The following is a 14,398-nucleotide window of genomic DNA, read 5'->3' on the forward strand; positions in this document are numbered from 1 at the left end:
TTCCCACCAAAGAACTTGTGTTCAACCTGACCTTCCCCGGGTTGCCCTTTTTTATACATAGATCTCCACTTCTGGCTCCTGTCTAGTTTAAAGTGCTGCTGGAGCCTTCAGTTATGGTTACTCTGTCTTCTGTTCTTGCTCCCATAGAGCTTTCCCTTGAGGAGGAAGGCTGGTGCCTTGTATACCTTTAAGAAATTGTCAAAATCCCTTTTCAATTAAAGCAAAGCCACCATTTCCACTTTGAGCCCCTGTTTCTTTCTCTCGACTTAGGAAATCTTTTGTTCGCCATCCACGGTCTCTTCTTTAGAGCTGAAGGTTTGTTTCACAAACTTGCTTCTCCCTCCTGCGCTCTCAATTGCCCTTCGGATTTGAGAGTTTGCCATAAGCGTTGTCCTTATTTTTATATCAGTGTTTTTGTTCCCCCTCGATTGCCAAAACTTTCAGCAACTGAATGGTTTTGGAGTGTTTTGACTGATTGTTTCAGCACCCAAGCACTGTTGTTGTGTTGTTACCTGACACTTGAGCCCACTCATGGGTCTACTTCTTGAACACCACCTTTATGACTCAGACTCATCGTGTCAAGAGTTTCCCAGCACCAGTTCTGTTCCCTCTGGGTTCTACCCGTTGGTGGAGACGTCCAGCTCTTCCCTGGAAGTTTGTTTCTGCAACAGTGTCATCGCATGATAAGCCCCCCTCCCTTTTTCTTGTCCCTCACCTTTGGCGTCTTAGGTTGAAAATTACTACAACCTTTGCAGTCCTTCGACTGATGGTTTCTGGATCCAGTCACCAGGTAGTGGTATAATGCACAGCATGTGAATCCAGGAAAGATTCACACTGCCAATTGGGGAGTTCTCCTGTTACCCACAAGGCTGTTAAGAGATTTTATAGTTATTACATGTATAAGTTACACAGCTAATTCTGAAGGCTGTGGCAGGAGTCATAGGTTCTCATGTACAGCTAGAAGAGAAAACTCTGCTTCTGGTGCTTTTTAGTGTATGGGGTCTCACCTGCTGCTGAGCCTGCTGGTCCTCTACGTAACGAGAATTGGCTGAGATTAGCTCCTCATCCAAGCGGCTGTAGCGATCTGTATATTGCTTCTGAGCCACATTTCCACCGACAAGCATCTGCCCAAATTGAGAAATAGAAAAAAGAAAGGGACAACATATTTAGAGAAGGTAACAAAGAAAGGAGGAGCTAGAGAAAGCAAAGAATAAAACAAAGAGGTTGCGAGAAAATTGGAATGGATGAAGGAAGAACGCTTCCTCAAGAACAGATAACCTGTGAGGGAGGCCAGAGAGGGGAAAAAAAAAAAGGAAAAAAAAGGAGGGCAGTGTAGTCAGAATAAAATAAAATACTAAAAGGTACTTACTTACCTTTGGTAATGCTGTTTGTGGTGGACTGTCAAATAGCAGATTCCTCACTGTCCTCCTTATTTATGAAGTGGACTTTTGGGGTCCCTAGTTAGTTTCCTGACACTGCAACTGAGTCGTGTCAGCCTCGCTCGGCCTCTGAGGGCATAGAAAAAATTAGATAACTGATGCCAGCATGCAGGGGTGATAAGCAGCTCTATCTTGTCATGTCAGTGGCGGGATGGAGTCACCATTGAGGTCAAAGATGTGGACTGCCAGTGAGCAGGAGCTATTGCAACCATTATCAAGATCCAGTGTGATACCTGGGAAGAGTCCCAAGTGAGGATTCTATGGTTAGCTAAAGTATCCACCAGTAATAAGACCTATCACATATTCCTCACTTTAGAGAATCAGCACTAAAGCAAATCCACCTCCGAGGAGTGGAGTTATACCAGAAAGTCCTGCAGGACTGAGCAGACTAAATGAGATCCCTATGGATTTAAGACTCAAAGAATTATCTGGTGAAAGTATGGACAGATTCTCATGTGACTGCATTGACAATGTCCAAAACCAGAACACTACAGGCTAGGAATGTGGTTGTGGCGGCTTCCACCCTAGTAAAATGAGCCCAAAGCCCTTCTTGGCCAATGTATAACAGTTTGATGCAAAGGTTAATTCATCTTGATGAAATATGTTTATGGACCCACTATCCTTTTTTTGCATTGGCAAACCCACCAAGTTGATTTTCAACACAATACTTCTTAATCCTATCCGTGTAGAAACAAAGGGCATGGTGTGGATCTACACCAGTTCAGTCTCTCCAGCTCTTTAGATGGATGTGGTGGAAAAAAGAAATGGAAAACGGACACCATGTGGAAAACTGGCACCACTTTTGGAAGAAAGGATGCACAGCTGCTAAGGACAATCTTGTCGGGGAAAGGATAATAAACAGAATCTAAAATTACGAGACCTGCTGCTTGCTGACATGAGGAGCAGAACTGTAAGAAATACAGTTTTCAGGTTCACAAGCCTCAGACATGCTCAAAGATTACCCTACTCTGCTGTCAGAGTGAGCTATGCTCGATCCCAGCTCACTTTTAGTGAATAGATGAGCAAGGTTCAGCAGAGGCTGACCACCCTTCCTCAGCAGCAGATAATGCTGCACCACTGTAAACATCTTTGCTGTGGACTTCCTTTGCAATGGCTTTTTATTTTTTTTGTATGATGGCTGACCTTCACAGTGGGTACAAAACAAAAAACACAAGTCAGGCTCATGTATGGCCTCAGATTATGAGCAGTCAAAATTTCCATGCTACATGAAAAAACAAGTCTGCCAAAAAATAACTTATCGTTAAAAACCAAATACACACCCTCATTTACAGCCTAACAGGTGGCTAATCCAACAGACAGGATGCAACCTGTGGTATCAAAGGCAGAGGTGGAAGTCATACAAGGAGGCCGAAGTCATACAAGGAGCCCGAAGGCCCAAAGGTGCCATTTATCTCCCAAAATGACCCTTGAATGGGAAACTAGAATATTAAAAATGCAGGACACTGAGCATATTTGGAGGTGGAAAAAAATGGTGCACCCAACCAATGGTGTGCCCTGCACCATCTTCAGAAGCAGTTGCCTCTTGTGGTCTACAAGATGACATCTGCTGAGTTCATCTGCCCTGATGCTCCAACGCAGATCAGAGACCTCTTTTCTCTACCATGTCCAAGAGACCTCACCACCTGAAATGTGATTCAGCCATCCCCAACATGACTTCTAGCGGAGTCTGGAAGTACGGTCTGCAGTCGACTATCACTGGAGCTGTCAAGCCATCTTGACAGGGACACAAATCTTGTCTGATACGTTTCGACAGATTTTAGGCCCACTGCAGATGCAGGTTACATTATAGAGTGCACATGTGCCACAGAGTGTGGGTTACAAGCAGAATAGAAGACCCACTATGGAGATAGAAAAGCTCTCAAAGTGACTGTGTCCACTGTGAAGATAAAGGGTAGCTTCTGTGAATGAAGAGGGGACTGGATGAAAGGAATAATCCAGGATGGTATTTTCTCCAGGTAGTCAGAAACTAGCTGAAGCAAGTTCCTCTTTATCAGTCAGTCACCGAGGTACAGGAATACATGGATCGCCGGTGTAAGGAAATGCCTCCTTGGCATGGTTACCCCCTGACTTTTTGCCTTTGCTGATGCTATGTTTTGATTTGAAAGTGTGCTGAGGCCTGCTAACCAGGCCCCAGCACCAGTGTTCTTTCCCTAACCTGTACTTTTGTTTTCACAACTGGCACACCCTGGCATCCAGGTAAGTCCCTTGTAACTGGTGCCCCTGGTACCAAGGGCCCTGATGCCAGGGAAGGTCTCTAAGGGCTGCAGCATATCTTATGCCACCCTGGGGACCCCTCACTCAGCACAGACACACTGCTTGCCAGCTTGTGTGGGCTGGTGAGGACAAAACGAGTAAGTCGACATGGCACTCCCCTCAGGGTGCCATGCCAACCTCACACTGCCTATGCAGTATAGATAAGTCACCCCTCTAGCAGGCCTTACAGTCCTAAGGCAGGGTGCACTATACCATAGGTGAGGGCACCAGTGCATGAGCACTGTGCCCCTACAGTGTCTAAGCCAAACCTTAGACATTGTAAGTGCAGGGTAGCAATAAGAGTATATGGTCTGGGAATCTGTCAAACACGAACTCCACAGCACCATAATGGCTACACTGAAAACTGGGAAGTTTGGTATCAAACTTCTCAGCACAATAAATGCACACTGATGCCAGTGTACATTTTATTGTAACATACACCCCAGAGGGCACCTTAGAGGTGCCCCCTGAAACCTTAACCAACTACCTGTGTAGGCTGACTGGTTTTAGCAGCCTGCCACACTCGAGACATGTTGCTGGCCACATGGGGAGAGTGCCTTTGTCACTCTGTGGCTAGTAACAAAGCCTGCACTGGGTGGAGATGCTTATCACCTCCCCCTTGCAGGAGCTGTAACACCTGGCGGTGAGCCTCAAAGGCTCACCCCCTTTGTTACAGCACCACAGGGCATTCCAGCTAGTGGAGTTGCCCGCCCCCTCCAGCCACGGCCCCACTTTTGGCGGCAGGGCCGGAGGAGATAATGAGAAAAACAAGGAGGAGTCACTGGCCAGTCAGGACAGCCCCTAAGGCAACCTGAGCTGAAGTGACTCTGACTTTTAGGAATCCTCCATCTTGCAGATGGAGAATCCCCCCAGTAGGGATAGGAATGTGACCCCCTCCCCTTGGGAGGAGGCACAAAGAGGGTGTAGCCACCCTCAGGGCTAGTAGCCATTGGCTACTGCCCTCCCTGACCTAAACACACCCCTAAATTCTGTATTTAGGGGCTCCCCTGAACCTAGGAACACAGATTCCTGCAACCTAAGAAGAAGAGGACTGCTGAGCTGAAAAACCCTGCAGAGAAGACGGAGACACCAACTGCTTTGGCTCCAGCTCTACCGGACTGTCTCCCCACCTTCTGAAGAAACTGCTCAAGCAACGCTTTCCCCAGGACCAGCGACCTCTGAATCCTCAGAGGACTGCCCTGCTCTAAAAGGACCAAGAAACTCCCGAGAACAGCGGCCCTGTACACCCAAGACTGCAACTTTGTTTCCAAAGAAGTAACTTAAAGACAACTGTGTTTCCCGCCAGAAGCGTGAGACTTGCAACTCTGCACCCGACGCCCCCGGCTCGACTTGTGTAGAACAAACACTTCAGGGAGGACTCCCCGGCGACTACGAGACCGTGAGTAGCCAGAGTTGCCCCCCCTGATCCCCCACAGCAACGCCTGCAGAGGGAATCCCGAGGCCCCCCCTGACCGCGACTGCCGGACTCCCAGATCCCGACGCCTGGAAAAGACCCTGCACCCGCAGCCCCCAGGACCTTAAAGATCGGAACTCCAGTGCAGGAGTGACCCCCAGGAGGCCCTCTTCCTTGCCCAGGTGGTGGCTACCCCGAGGAGCCCCCCCCTTGCCTGCATCGCTGAAGAGACCCCTTGGTCTCCCATTGATTTCCATTGGAAACCCGACGTGTGTTTGCACACTGCACCTGGCCGCCCCCGTGCTGTTGAGGGTGTACCTTCTGTGCTAACTTGTGTCCCCCCCGGTGCCCTACAAAACCCCCCTGGTCTGCCCTCCGAAGACGCGGGTACTTACCTGCTGGTAGACTGGAACCGGGGCACCCCCTTCTCCATTGAAGCCTATGCGTTTTGGCCACCACTTTGAACTCTGCACCTGACCGACCCTGAGCTGCTGGTGTGGTAACTTTGGGGTTGCTCTGAACCCCCAAAGGTGGGCTACCTTGGACACAAACTTGAACCCCGTAGGTGGTTTACTTACCTACAAGAACTAACAATTACTTACCTCCCCTAGGAACTGTGAAAATTGCACTAAGTGTCTAGTTTTAAAATAGCTATATGTGTTTTATTTGAAAAGTATATATGCTATTGTGATTATTCAAAGTTCCTAAAGTACTTACCTGCAATACCTTTTATTCAAAGTATTACATGTAAAATTTGAACCTGTGGTTCTTAAAATAAACTAAGAAAATATATTTTTCTATACAAAAACCTATTGGCCTGGAATTGTCTTTGAGTGTGTGTTCCCCATTTATTGCTTGTGTATGTACAACAAATGCTTAACACTACTCCTTTGATAAGCCTACTGCGCGACCACACTACCACAAAATACAGCATTAGTATTATCTCTTTTTGCCACTATCTTACCTCTAAGGCGAACCCTTGGACTCTGTGCATACTATTCCTTACTTTGAAATAGTGCATACAGAGCCAACTTCCTACAGCCGGGCTATAATCACTGACATGGTCTTCCTAAATACTTGAGGGGCCGATGTAAGGCTTAAAGGGGATGATGCAAGGCTTAAGGGCATAATGGATAACTAGAAGTTGTCAAATACCATCACAAAGTGTAGCTACTTCCTGTGGGATCACAGGTCTAGTACAAAAAACATACTCATCCTGCAGCATCAGATCAGAAACATCATGCAAGCCTTGTGGTCCAAGGCCAGCTTAAACTGCACCTTTCATCATCTTTAACTTATTTTTCTGAGGTCTAAGGTTGGTGTCAAGCCCTCATTCTTTTTGGGAGCCAGTAAGTCTAACATAAGTAACGGACCATTCCTTGCTCCACCTTAAAACAAGCTTGAAAGCCCATTTGGCACACAACATCCACACTTCGTTGGAAAGTATTCTGGTGTGGAACATCTGGGGGAAATAGGGGAAAGTGAGGAGGGGACTTCCAGAAAGAGAAGTACATCAGCACCATGGAAAAACTGGAAAACTTATAGGTCTGAAGTGATTCTGTGCCAGGGGAGTAGGCAGCCCTAGATGCCTGTTAGAGGGCAAATTAACAAGATTTGGAAGTGCTGCCTAGAGACAAAGTAAACTGATGCTGCCGTCCTCAAACCTTGGCAATGGCTCAGACACCATAGAAGCTCTGTGCTGGTTGCTGGATTGGTTGTGAATGCTGCAGCTGGTGAAAAGTGAGGACCCCAGACTAACCTTGAAACTTCCTGCATTGTTGCCGGGATTTGTGGGCTAGGATAACTATCCCAGGAAACAAGCCGAAGCTCTGCTGGTTTTGAATCGTTCTAGAGCTGCAACTACATTTTCTCCAAAGTCTTACCCCATAAACGGGCATATGCATCAATGATGAAGGGACGTCTCTGGAAAATCTAGTGCTGCATAACCATAATGACAATGATGTAAACTGCACGGGTAACTGAGTCTGGAGTACCAATTGCAGAACACAATCTGTTTAACTGCATCTTGTCCATTTTGGAATGTTAGTACAAAAGCCTTATGTAGGTTTTCAGGCAGTGCAGGAACCTCAATGCCGCACATGTGATACCTGCAGAGGGTGTGAATGTAGCTATTGAACAGACAGACAGAATTCAAAGAACGCAGTGCAATAATACTTCTCTTGGAATTCCTGTCTTGATGAACTGGAGAAAAGCAGTTAGGTTAACCTTGTAGTGGAGCGTGCACTATAAGGCTCTCTGTTGTGGGATGAAGAGTCAAAAATGTAGGGTCGCAGGAGCAGGGTATAGATTGAACAGCAAGGGTGCGAGTCACAGGTGGCACAGAAAATGGTTTAGCCAATGCAGAAAATCATGTTGAACAGAGCATACCTAAAAATAAAGAGAGGTTCTGAAGTATAAGGCAGACACTGCAAATCCTCTGTAAGAAGATTCACCCTTGTTTTTTCAGATTGGGGAGGGAGCAGTTTTAGCACTTATGCCTCCCTCCCTACTCCAACTGCAGAAGAATCACCGTCTTCAGTACGAGGTACTAAAGGTGAACAAATAACATGCTGAGGAGAGTAACTACACCCCTGGCATTTTTTAAGTTGAGATGTAAGCCAGTATTCGTATAAAAGGGAAATAGTAAGTTGTCCAACCTCCCCCATCATCATCATCATCATGTCTGGCAGGTTGAAGACATTGTACTGCATCAGAGTCTGACCCAAAAAATACTTTCCATGCTCCTGATGGTACAGGAACTGGGGGGGGATCCATCCTCCACAACCGGCTGTTCCATATTCTTTGCATAGCTCAACACAGGCTGAATCCTACCCTTGGAAGGATCGCAATTCTGGACCAGACCTGAAACTGGATCCAGGACTGGCATCGAAAGAGGAACAACCAGCAAGGCCTGATATACAAAAGTGGATGCAAAGCCCAATTTGAGTGCGGTCTCTGGTAAGCCCTGTGGCCCAATGCACCTGACAGAGGGAGCCAGAACCAGAATATCTGTAGTATGGCCTCTCTAAAGACCTCGTACTTGCTGTGGAGTTGATGATTCCCCAGGAGATTTGGACCACAATGGCTAGAGATTAGGCACTGGGTTTGAAAGGAAAGGTCATTAGCGTTTGGATGTCGGAGAACCTTGTGTACTTTTCATATGTTTCTTTTTCAACTAGCCCCTCAACTTCACCTTATCAGACACTGGAGAGCAGGACTGAATCTCCTTTTTGTGCTCAGCGAAGTAGATTTTGGCTTCCTAGTCCCTGGTGGATTTCTGTTGCATTAGGGTTCATTTGACACAGAAGAATGTGATGCATGGAGATGACACCAAAGGCAGACACTGTTCAGATATGTAACTGACATTTGCTTCTGGCACACACAAAACAGTTTGAAATCTGCCATCTTCAGAGTGTCAACATCCCTGTACATGTGAAAAAAGGATGTTACTTACCCTGTAAGCATCTGTTTGTGGGATGCAGTGCTGTAGATTCACAAGCTCTGCATACTCCTGCCATCTAGTGTTGGGTGTTTGGAGTCAAAAGATCGAGTGACTCCGCCTCTTGGCGATAGTGTATTGGCATCGACTCCTTTGTTAGATTGTTTTCCCGCAGGTGTGTGAGAAAGGAGTGAAAGTGATGTTTAGGAAAAGATATGTCCATGCAAAGTGTAAATACATGTGTACAAACATATACAAGCATAATATAACTGCAACGGCTATGGGCATCAAGAGAGGAAGGAGGGCAAATGTGAATCTACAACACTACATGCCACAAACAGATGCTTACAGGGTAAGTGACATAATCCGTTCGACAGCAAGTGTGGCTGTAGATACACATGCTCTACATAGACTGTAACGCAGTCCCTCCATAGAAGTGGTGGCTATCCTGTGGGAGTTGTAGTTGACTGGAAAAGAGTACATAGCACTTCCTGGCCTACACTGGCTTGTTGATGTGCTAAAAACATCCACACAGTAGTGTTTTGTAAAGGTGTTTGGTATAGACAATGTGGCTGCCTTACAAATGTCAGCTTTGGGAATGTTTCCAAGGAAGGCCATAGTAGCTCCCTTTTTTTTTTTTAGTACAATGTGTTCTTTTGGCCGTAATGTAGCAGGTTTGTATACCTTTGACTAGCCATCTGGCTATGGCCGATTTGAGTACTGGGTTACCTTTATGAGGTGGGGAGAAAGCTACAAAAAGTTGTTTGGTTTTCCTAAAATCTTTACTTCTGCCCATATAGAACATGAGAGCCCTATTGACATCTAATGTGTGAAGGGCTCTTTCCGTAAGAGAATCTGGGCGCAGAAAGAAAAATGGAAGCTCAGTAGACTGATTGAAATTAAATTGCAAAACCACTTTAGGTAGAAATTTACGATTAATGCAAAGAACTACTTTATGCCTAGGAATTGGGAAGAAAGGTTCTTCTAAGGTTAGTGCCTGGAGCTCACTAACACAAGTGATGTGATGGAGACTAAGAGTTACTTTCCACTAAAGAAAATGATTGAAGTCAACATGAGTGAAATGGTTCAAATGGGGGACCCATGAGCCCAGAGAGTACAATGTTCAGGTTTCATGAGGGGGCTGGAGGCACCTTAGGTGGAATAACTCATTTGGGTCCTTCCATAAAAGCTTTTATTGCTGGAATTTTGAATAAGGAAATGTGTTCTCTGTTTTGGAGATGTGCAGCTATGGCTGCGAGATGTAAATGAATGGAAGTGTATGCGAGATTTGCTTTCTGCAAATGAAGCAGGTAGCAAACAATGTCCTGTACTGTGGCTTTGATAGGATCAATGCGTTTGGGTTGGTAGTAGCAAACAAAGTGTTGGCATTTTGCAGCATAATAGGCTCTAGTGGTGGGTCTGTGTGCTTCCTTGATAATGTTCATACATTCTGCAGTAAACCTAGATAACTAAACTATGATTTCCGCAGCTATATTGCAAGGTTGAGTAACTTGGGGTCTGGATGCCTATGCCAGATATTAGTATAATGTGTGGATACTAATCTAGTATTGTGGTGAACCAAGGCTGGCGTGCCCAGGTGGAAGCCACAAGGCTTATGGTAAGAGATGTCTGCCTGATCCTTTGAACTAGAAATGGAATGAGAGGGGGGGAGGTGGAAAGAGTAGGCAAATATCCCTGACCAACTTATCCATACAGCGCTGCCCTTAGCTGGTAGGTGTGGATCCATGGAAGCAAAGTTTGGGCATTTTGTGTTTTCTGCTGTGGCGAAAGAGTCCCTCACTTTTAGAAGCATGACTGGAGGACTTGTGGGTGGAGCTCCCACTCGTGGCCTTCTTGCTGCATCCTGTTGAGCAGGTCTGCAAAGTTGTTGTCCATTCCCGGAATATATTCCACCAATAGGTAAATGTGGTGATAAACAGCCTAATTCCATATGGTCCGAGACAGGTGTGATAGTTGTAAAGACAGCGATCCCTTACCCTCCCCCCAAGTTTTGGTAATTAATACATGGCTCTCATGCTGTCCCTTCAGACAAGGGCAACCTTGTGGGACAGGTGAAGAAGGAAAGACTTCAGTGCTAGAAATACACTTTGAAGTTCCAGGTAGCTGATGTGTAGGGACTGGTGTTTGACATCCCAGAGATCCTGAACGGTCAAGTCTTGGAGATGAGCACCACAACCAGTCTTTGATCAATGTGATGTGAGGCAGGGGATCTAGAAATGACCGCCCCTTCAAAAGGTTGGTGGTGTTTCACCATTGGAGAGAATGGTGAGTTTGGCAATCTACTAACACTAGATCTTCCAAGTGACCTCGTGACTGAGACCACTGGCGAGACAGACACTGCTGTGAGGGATGCATGTGTGGTCTGGCATGGGGAACTATGGCAACACAAGAAGCCATTATCCCTGAGAGAAGCATGATGTTCCTTATCGTAAAGGATTGGTTTTCCCGAAACTGAGGGAGAACTGTCCGAAAACTCTGAATGCAAGCTGGATTGGGATACGCTAACCTAAAGAGTGTTCATGTTTGCTCCCAAGTAAAGTTGAACTTTGAGTGGTTGGAGATGTGATTTGGAAATGTTGAGAGTGAACCCCAGTTTGTGAAGAAGATCCACTGTCATCTGAGTGTGTTCTTGACACTCGTGCAGTGTATTGGCTTTGATGAGCAAGTCGTCCAGATAAGAATAGACAGACATTTTGGGGGTCATTCTGAGTTTGGCTGGCGGCGGGCGCCGCCAGCCAAACGGGAACCGCCAGAATACCGCTGCGCGGTCAAAAGACCGCCGCGGTTATTCTGAGTTTCCCGCTGGGCGGGCGGGCGACCGCCAGAAGGCCGCGCACCCGCCCAGCGGGAAACCCCTTCCCACGAGGAAGCCGGCTCCGAATGGAGCCGGCAGAGTGGGAAGGGTGCGACGGGTGCAGTTGCACCCGTCGCGATTTTCAGTGTCTGCTATGCAGACACTGAAAATCTTAGTGGGGCCCCCAGAGGCCCCACGACACCCGTTACCGCCAGCCAGGTTCTGGCGGTCAAAACCGCCAGAACCAGGCTGGCGGTAAGGGGGTCGGAATCCCCATGGCGGCGCTGCCTGCAGCGCCGCCATGGAGGATTCCCCAGGGCAGCAGAAAACCGGCGGGACACCGCCGGTTTTCCGTTTCTGACCGCGGCTGTACCGCCGCGGTCAGAATGCCCATGGGAGCACCGCCAGCCTGTTGGCGGTGCTCCCGCGGTCGTTGGCCCTGGCGGTCCATGACCGCTAGGGTCAGAATGACCCCCTTTGTCTTTGCAAGTGTGCTGTGACTACTGCTAAACATTTTGTGAGCACCCTGGGAGCAGTAGTCACCCGAAGCGAAGGATTTTGAACTGATAAGGTTTGCCTGCAATGACAAGTCTTAAGCATTTTTGGTGTGCAGGGTGAACTGGTATGTGAAAGTAGGCGCTCTTTAGGTCTAGAGGTGTCAAAGTTGCCTTGCTGTAGAAGTGGAATGACATCCTGAAGAATGACAGCGTGGAAGTGTTCTGATTGTTTAGAGGTTTGAGATCCAGTAATGTTGTAAGGGAACCATCCTTTTGGCAATCAGGAAGTATAGAGAGTATACTCCTGAACTGTGGATTTGCAGAGGGATGGGCTCCGTGGCCCCTTTGAGAAGAAGGGCTTGGACCTCTTGCTTGAAAAGTGATAAGTGTTCTTGCGATAACATTTGTGTGAGAGGGGGAATGTTGGGAGGTGTGGTAGTAAGCTCCAGACAACAGCCAGGTTGGATAGTGGCAAAGACCCATTGGTCCATGGTGAGCGTTTCCCATCAGTGTAAATGTTTTGGAGTCTTCCCCCGAAAGGTGTTGGATGGTCAGGGGAAGGTGTAGGTAGTCACTGTTTGGCAGTAGAGCAGGATCGGTGTGTGGAGATACTCTTTCCTTTCCCTCTTATCTGTCCTCCTGAAGGAGCCTTGGAAGTAGCCTCTACTGTAAGAGGACTGGGGTTGCCTGCTGTGTGATGTGGAAGCCTCTGTAGTGGAGGATTTCCATGTCCCCTTCTACTCAGGGCAACAAAAGGAACCTCTCTGTGTGGGAGTTTGAAAGGTGCCTATGGCCTTGGCAGTGTTGGTGTCCTTTTTAATTTTATCAAGGGTTGTATCTACTTGTGGTCCAAACAGGTGCTCCTTGTTAGAGGGAATGTTCAAATATGCCTGATGGACCTCTGGCTTGAAGCCAGAACACCAAAGCCAAGCATGCCTTCTCAAGAGGATACTTGTGTTAATCCCCCGGGCTGCTGTATTGACAGCGCACCAGAGAGAGGTATTTGTGATAATTTGGCCCTCTGAAACAATTTGTTGTCCCTGTCTATTGTGCTCTTCAGGGAGGTATTGTAACAATTCCCCCATCTCATCCCAAAGTACCCAGTCGTACCAGGCCAAAAGGGCTCATGAATTGGCAATATGCCAATGATTTGCAGGTAGTGGCGCCACCCTCTTTCCTGCAGCATCAATTTGTTTACTACCCTTTTCTGGAGAAGGAGAGTCCCTGGTGGCGAAACTATTAGCTGACCACTATAGAATCGGGTGGTACCTGTGCCCTGATGTAAAGTGGGTCAGATTCTAATCCACCCATGGTATAATCACTCTGGAGCACACAGGTTCCTTAAATATGTCCTCCGCATGGAGCATAGCAGGGAGCATGGGAAGATATTGTGTGTCCCTATGTGTGGAGGAAAGAGTAGCAAATAAAAAGTCCTGTTCGATGGGTTCTTTGTGAAGCTCTACGTGGTGGAAATCTGCCGCTCTAGAGACCACTTGCTGACAGGAGGTAGTGTCCTCTGGAAAGGTGGGGGAGTAGGGTAGAGATCTGGGTCGTTTAACGCAATGAGATCAGGGTCGTAAGCATGACCAAGGGTCTGAATCATCAGGAAGACCATCCAAACCCCCAGTGTAAGATTGTGGTGACCCCTGTGGCGTGTCATCCCCTTGTACAGTTGATTGAGGTAGACAGAGGGGAGAGGAAGGGGGTGGAGGTGATGAAAGTGGTGGTGGAGGAGGAGGAGAAAATGGAAGGGGAGGTGGTGAAGGATGGTGAGCTGGGCTAGTAGCCTTGTCCTTTGTCCTCCTCTTTGGAGGGACAGGAGCAATCAGGACCTCATAAAAAGTAAATTTCCTTACTTGGAAGCACAGGAGAGGAAGATGTCGCTATGATGTGGCCTGTGCCTTCTTGAAAACGGAAGTTTGCACAGTCTAGCGTCCACCTTTTCAAGAATAGGTTCAACTGGAGAAGGACTGGTGAAAGTCTGTTCCCAAGTTACAGATCAACACCAAAACGATCTCTCGGTCCGAGGTGGTTGAGGTTGAGGCTTTAGTCTTTGCGACCATTTTCGGTATAGTTTTGGAAGGTGGTGGCTACCAAAATAGACAGTCTTTCGGTATTGACGATGGCCGGACTTGCAGTGGTGGACCATCAACCTCTGTAATATGCTGTAGGGCCTTCTTGGAGGGTTTCTGTGGGAGTAGGGACCACAGTACAAATGCACTGGGAAAGCTCTTGGCTCTCAATGTCAAACTCCACATCTGATTCGGAGCTGTCCTGGATGGAAAAAAAAGATTCCTCCTCCTGCGCTGACGGTTCCTCCTGAGCAAGCCCTTTTCCCCATAGAGGTTGGGGGGTGTCTTTCGGCACCTTCTGAGCCATTTCCAGTCAACAAGCCTTACGGTCCTAAAGGGTGTTTTTAGTTTGAAATTTCTTACAGGTGTCGCAGTCTACCTCATGGTGGTCAGCAGAGAGGCAAAGGTTGCACACAAGGTGTTGATTGAAGAGTGTGAATTCAGCTGG

At 47.3% G+C, this 14,398-nt stretch overlaps 1 protein-coding gene across 1 annotated transcript in view; it reads right to left on the reverse strand.

Moving 5' to 3' along the window:
• The window catches only part of STX10 (syntaxin 10), a 113,261-nt gene that overhangs the window by 42,901 nt on the left and 55,962 nt on the right, over positions 1-14,398 (reverse strand). The window contains exon 5 of the mRNA XM_069230403.1: positions 1,008-1,124. Coding sequence (XP_069086504.1) covers positions 1,008-1,124 — 117 coding nt within the window. The remainder of the gene's footprint in view (positions 1-1,007; positions 1,125-14,398) is intronic.

This window comes from Pleurodeles waltl, chromosome 4_2, assembly GCF_031143425.1.
Source record: "Pleurodeles waltl isolate 20211129_DDA chromosome 4_2, aPleWal1.hap1.20221129, whole genome shotgun sequence".
In the NCBI taxonomy this organism is placed as follows: domain Eukaryota; kingdom Metazoa; phylum Chordata; class Amphibia; order Caudata; family Salamandridae; genus Pleurodeles; species Pleurodeles waltl.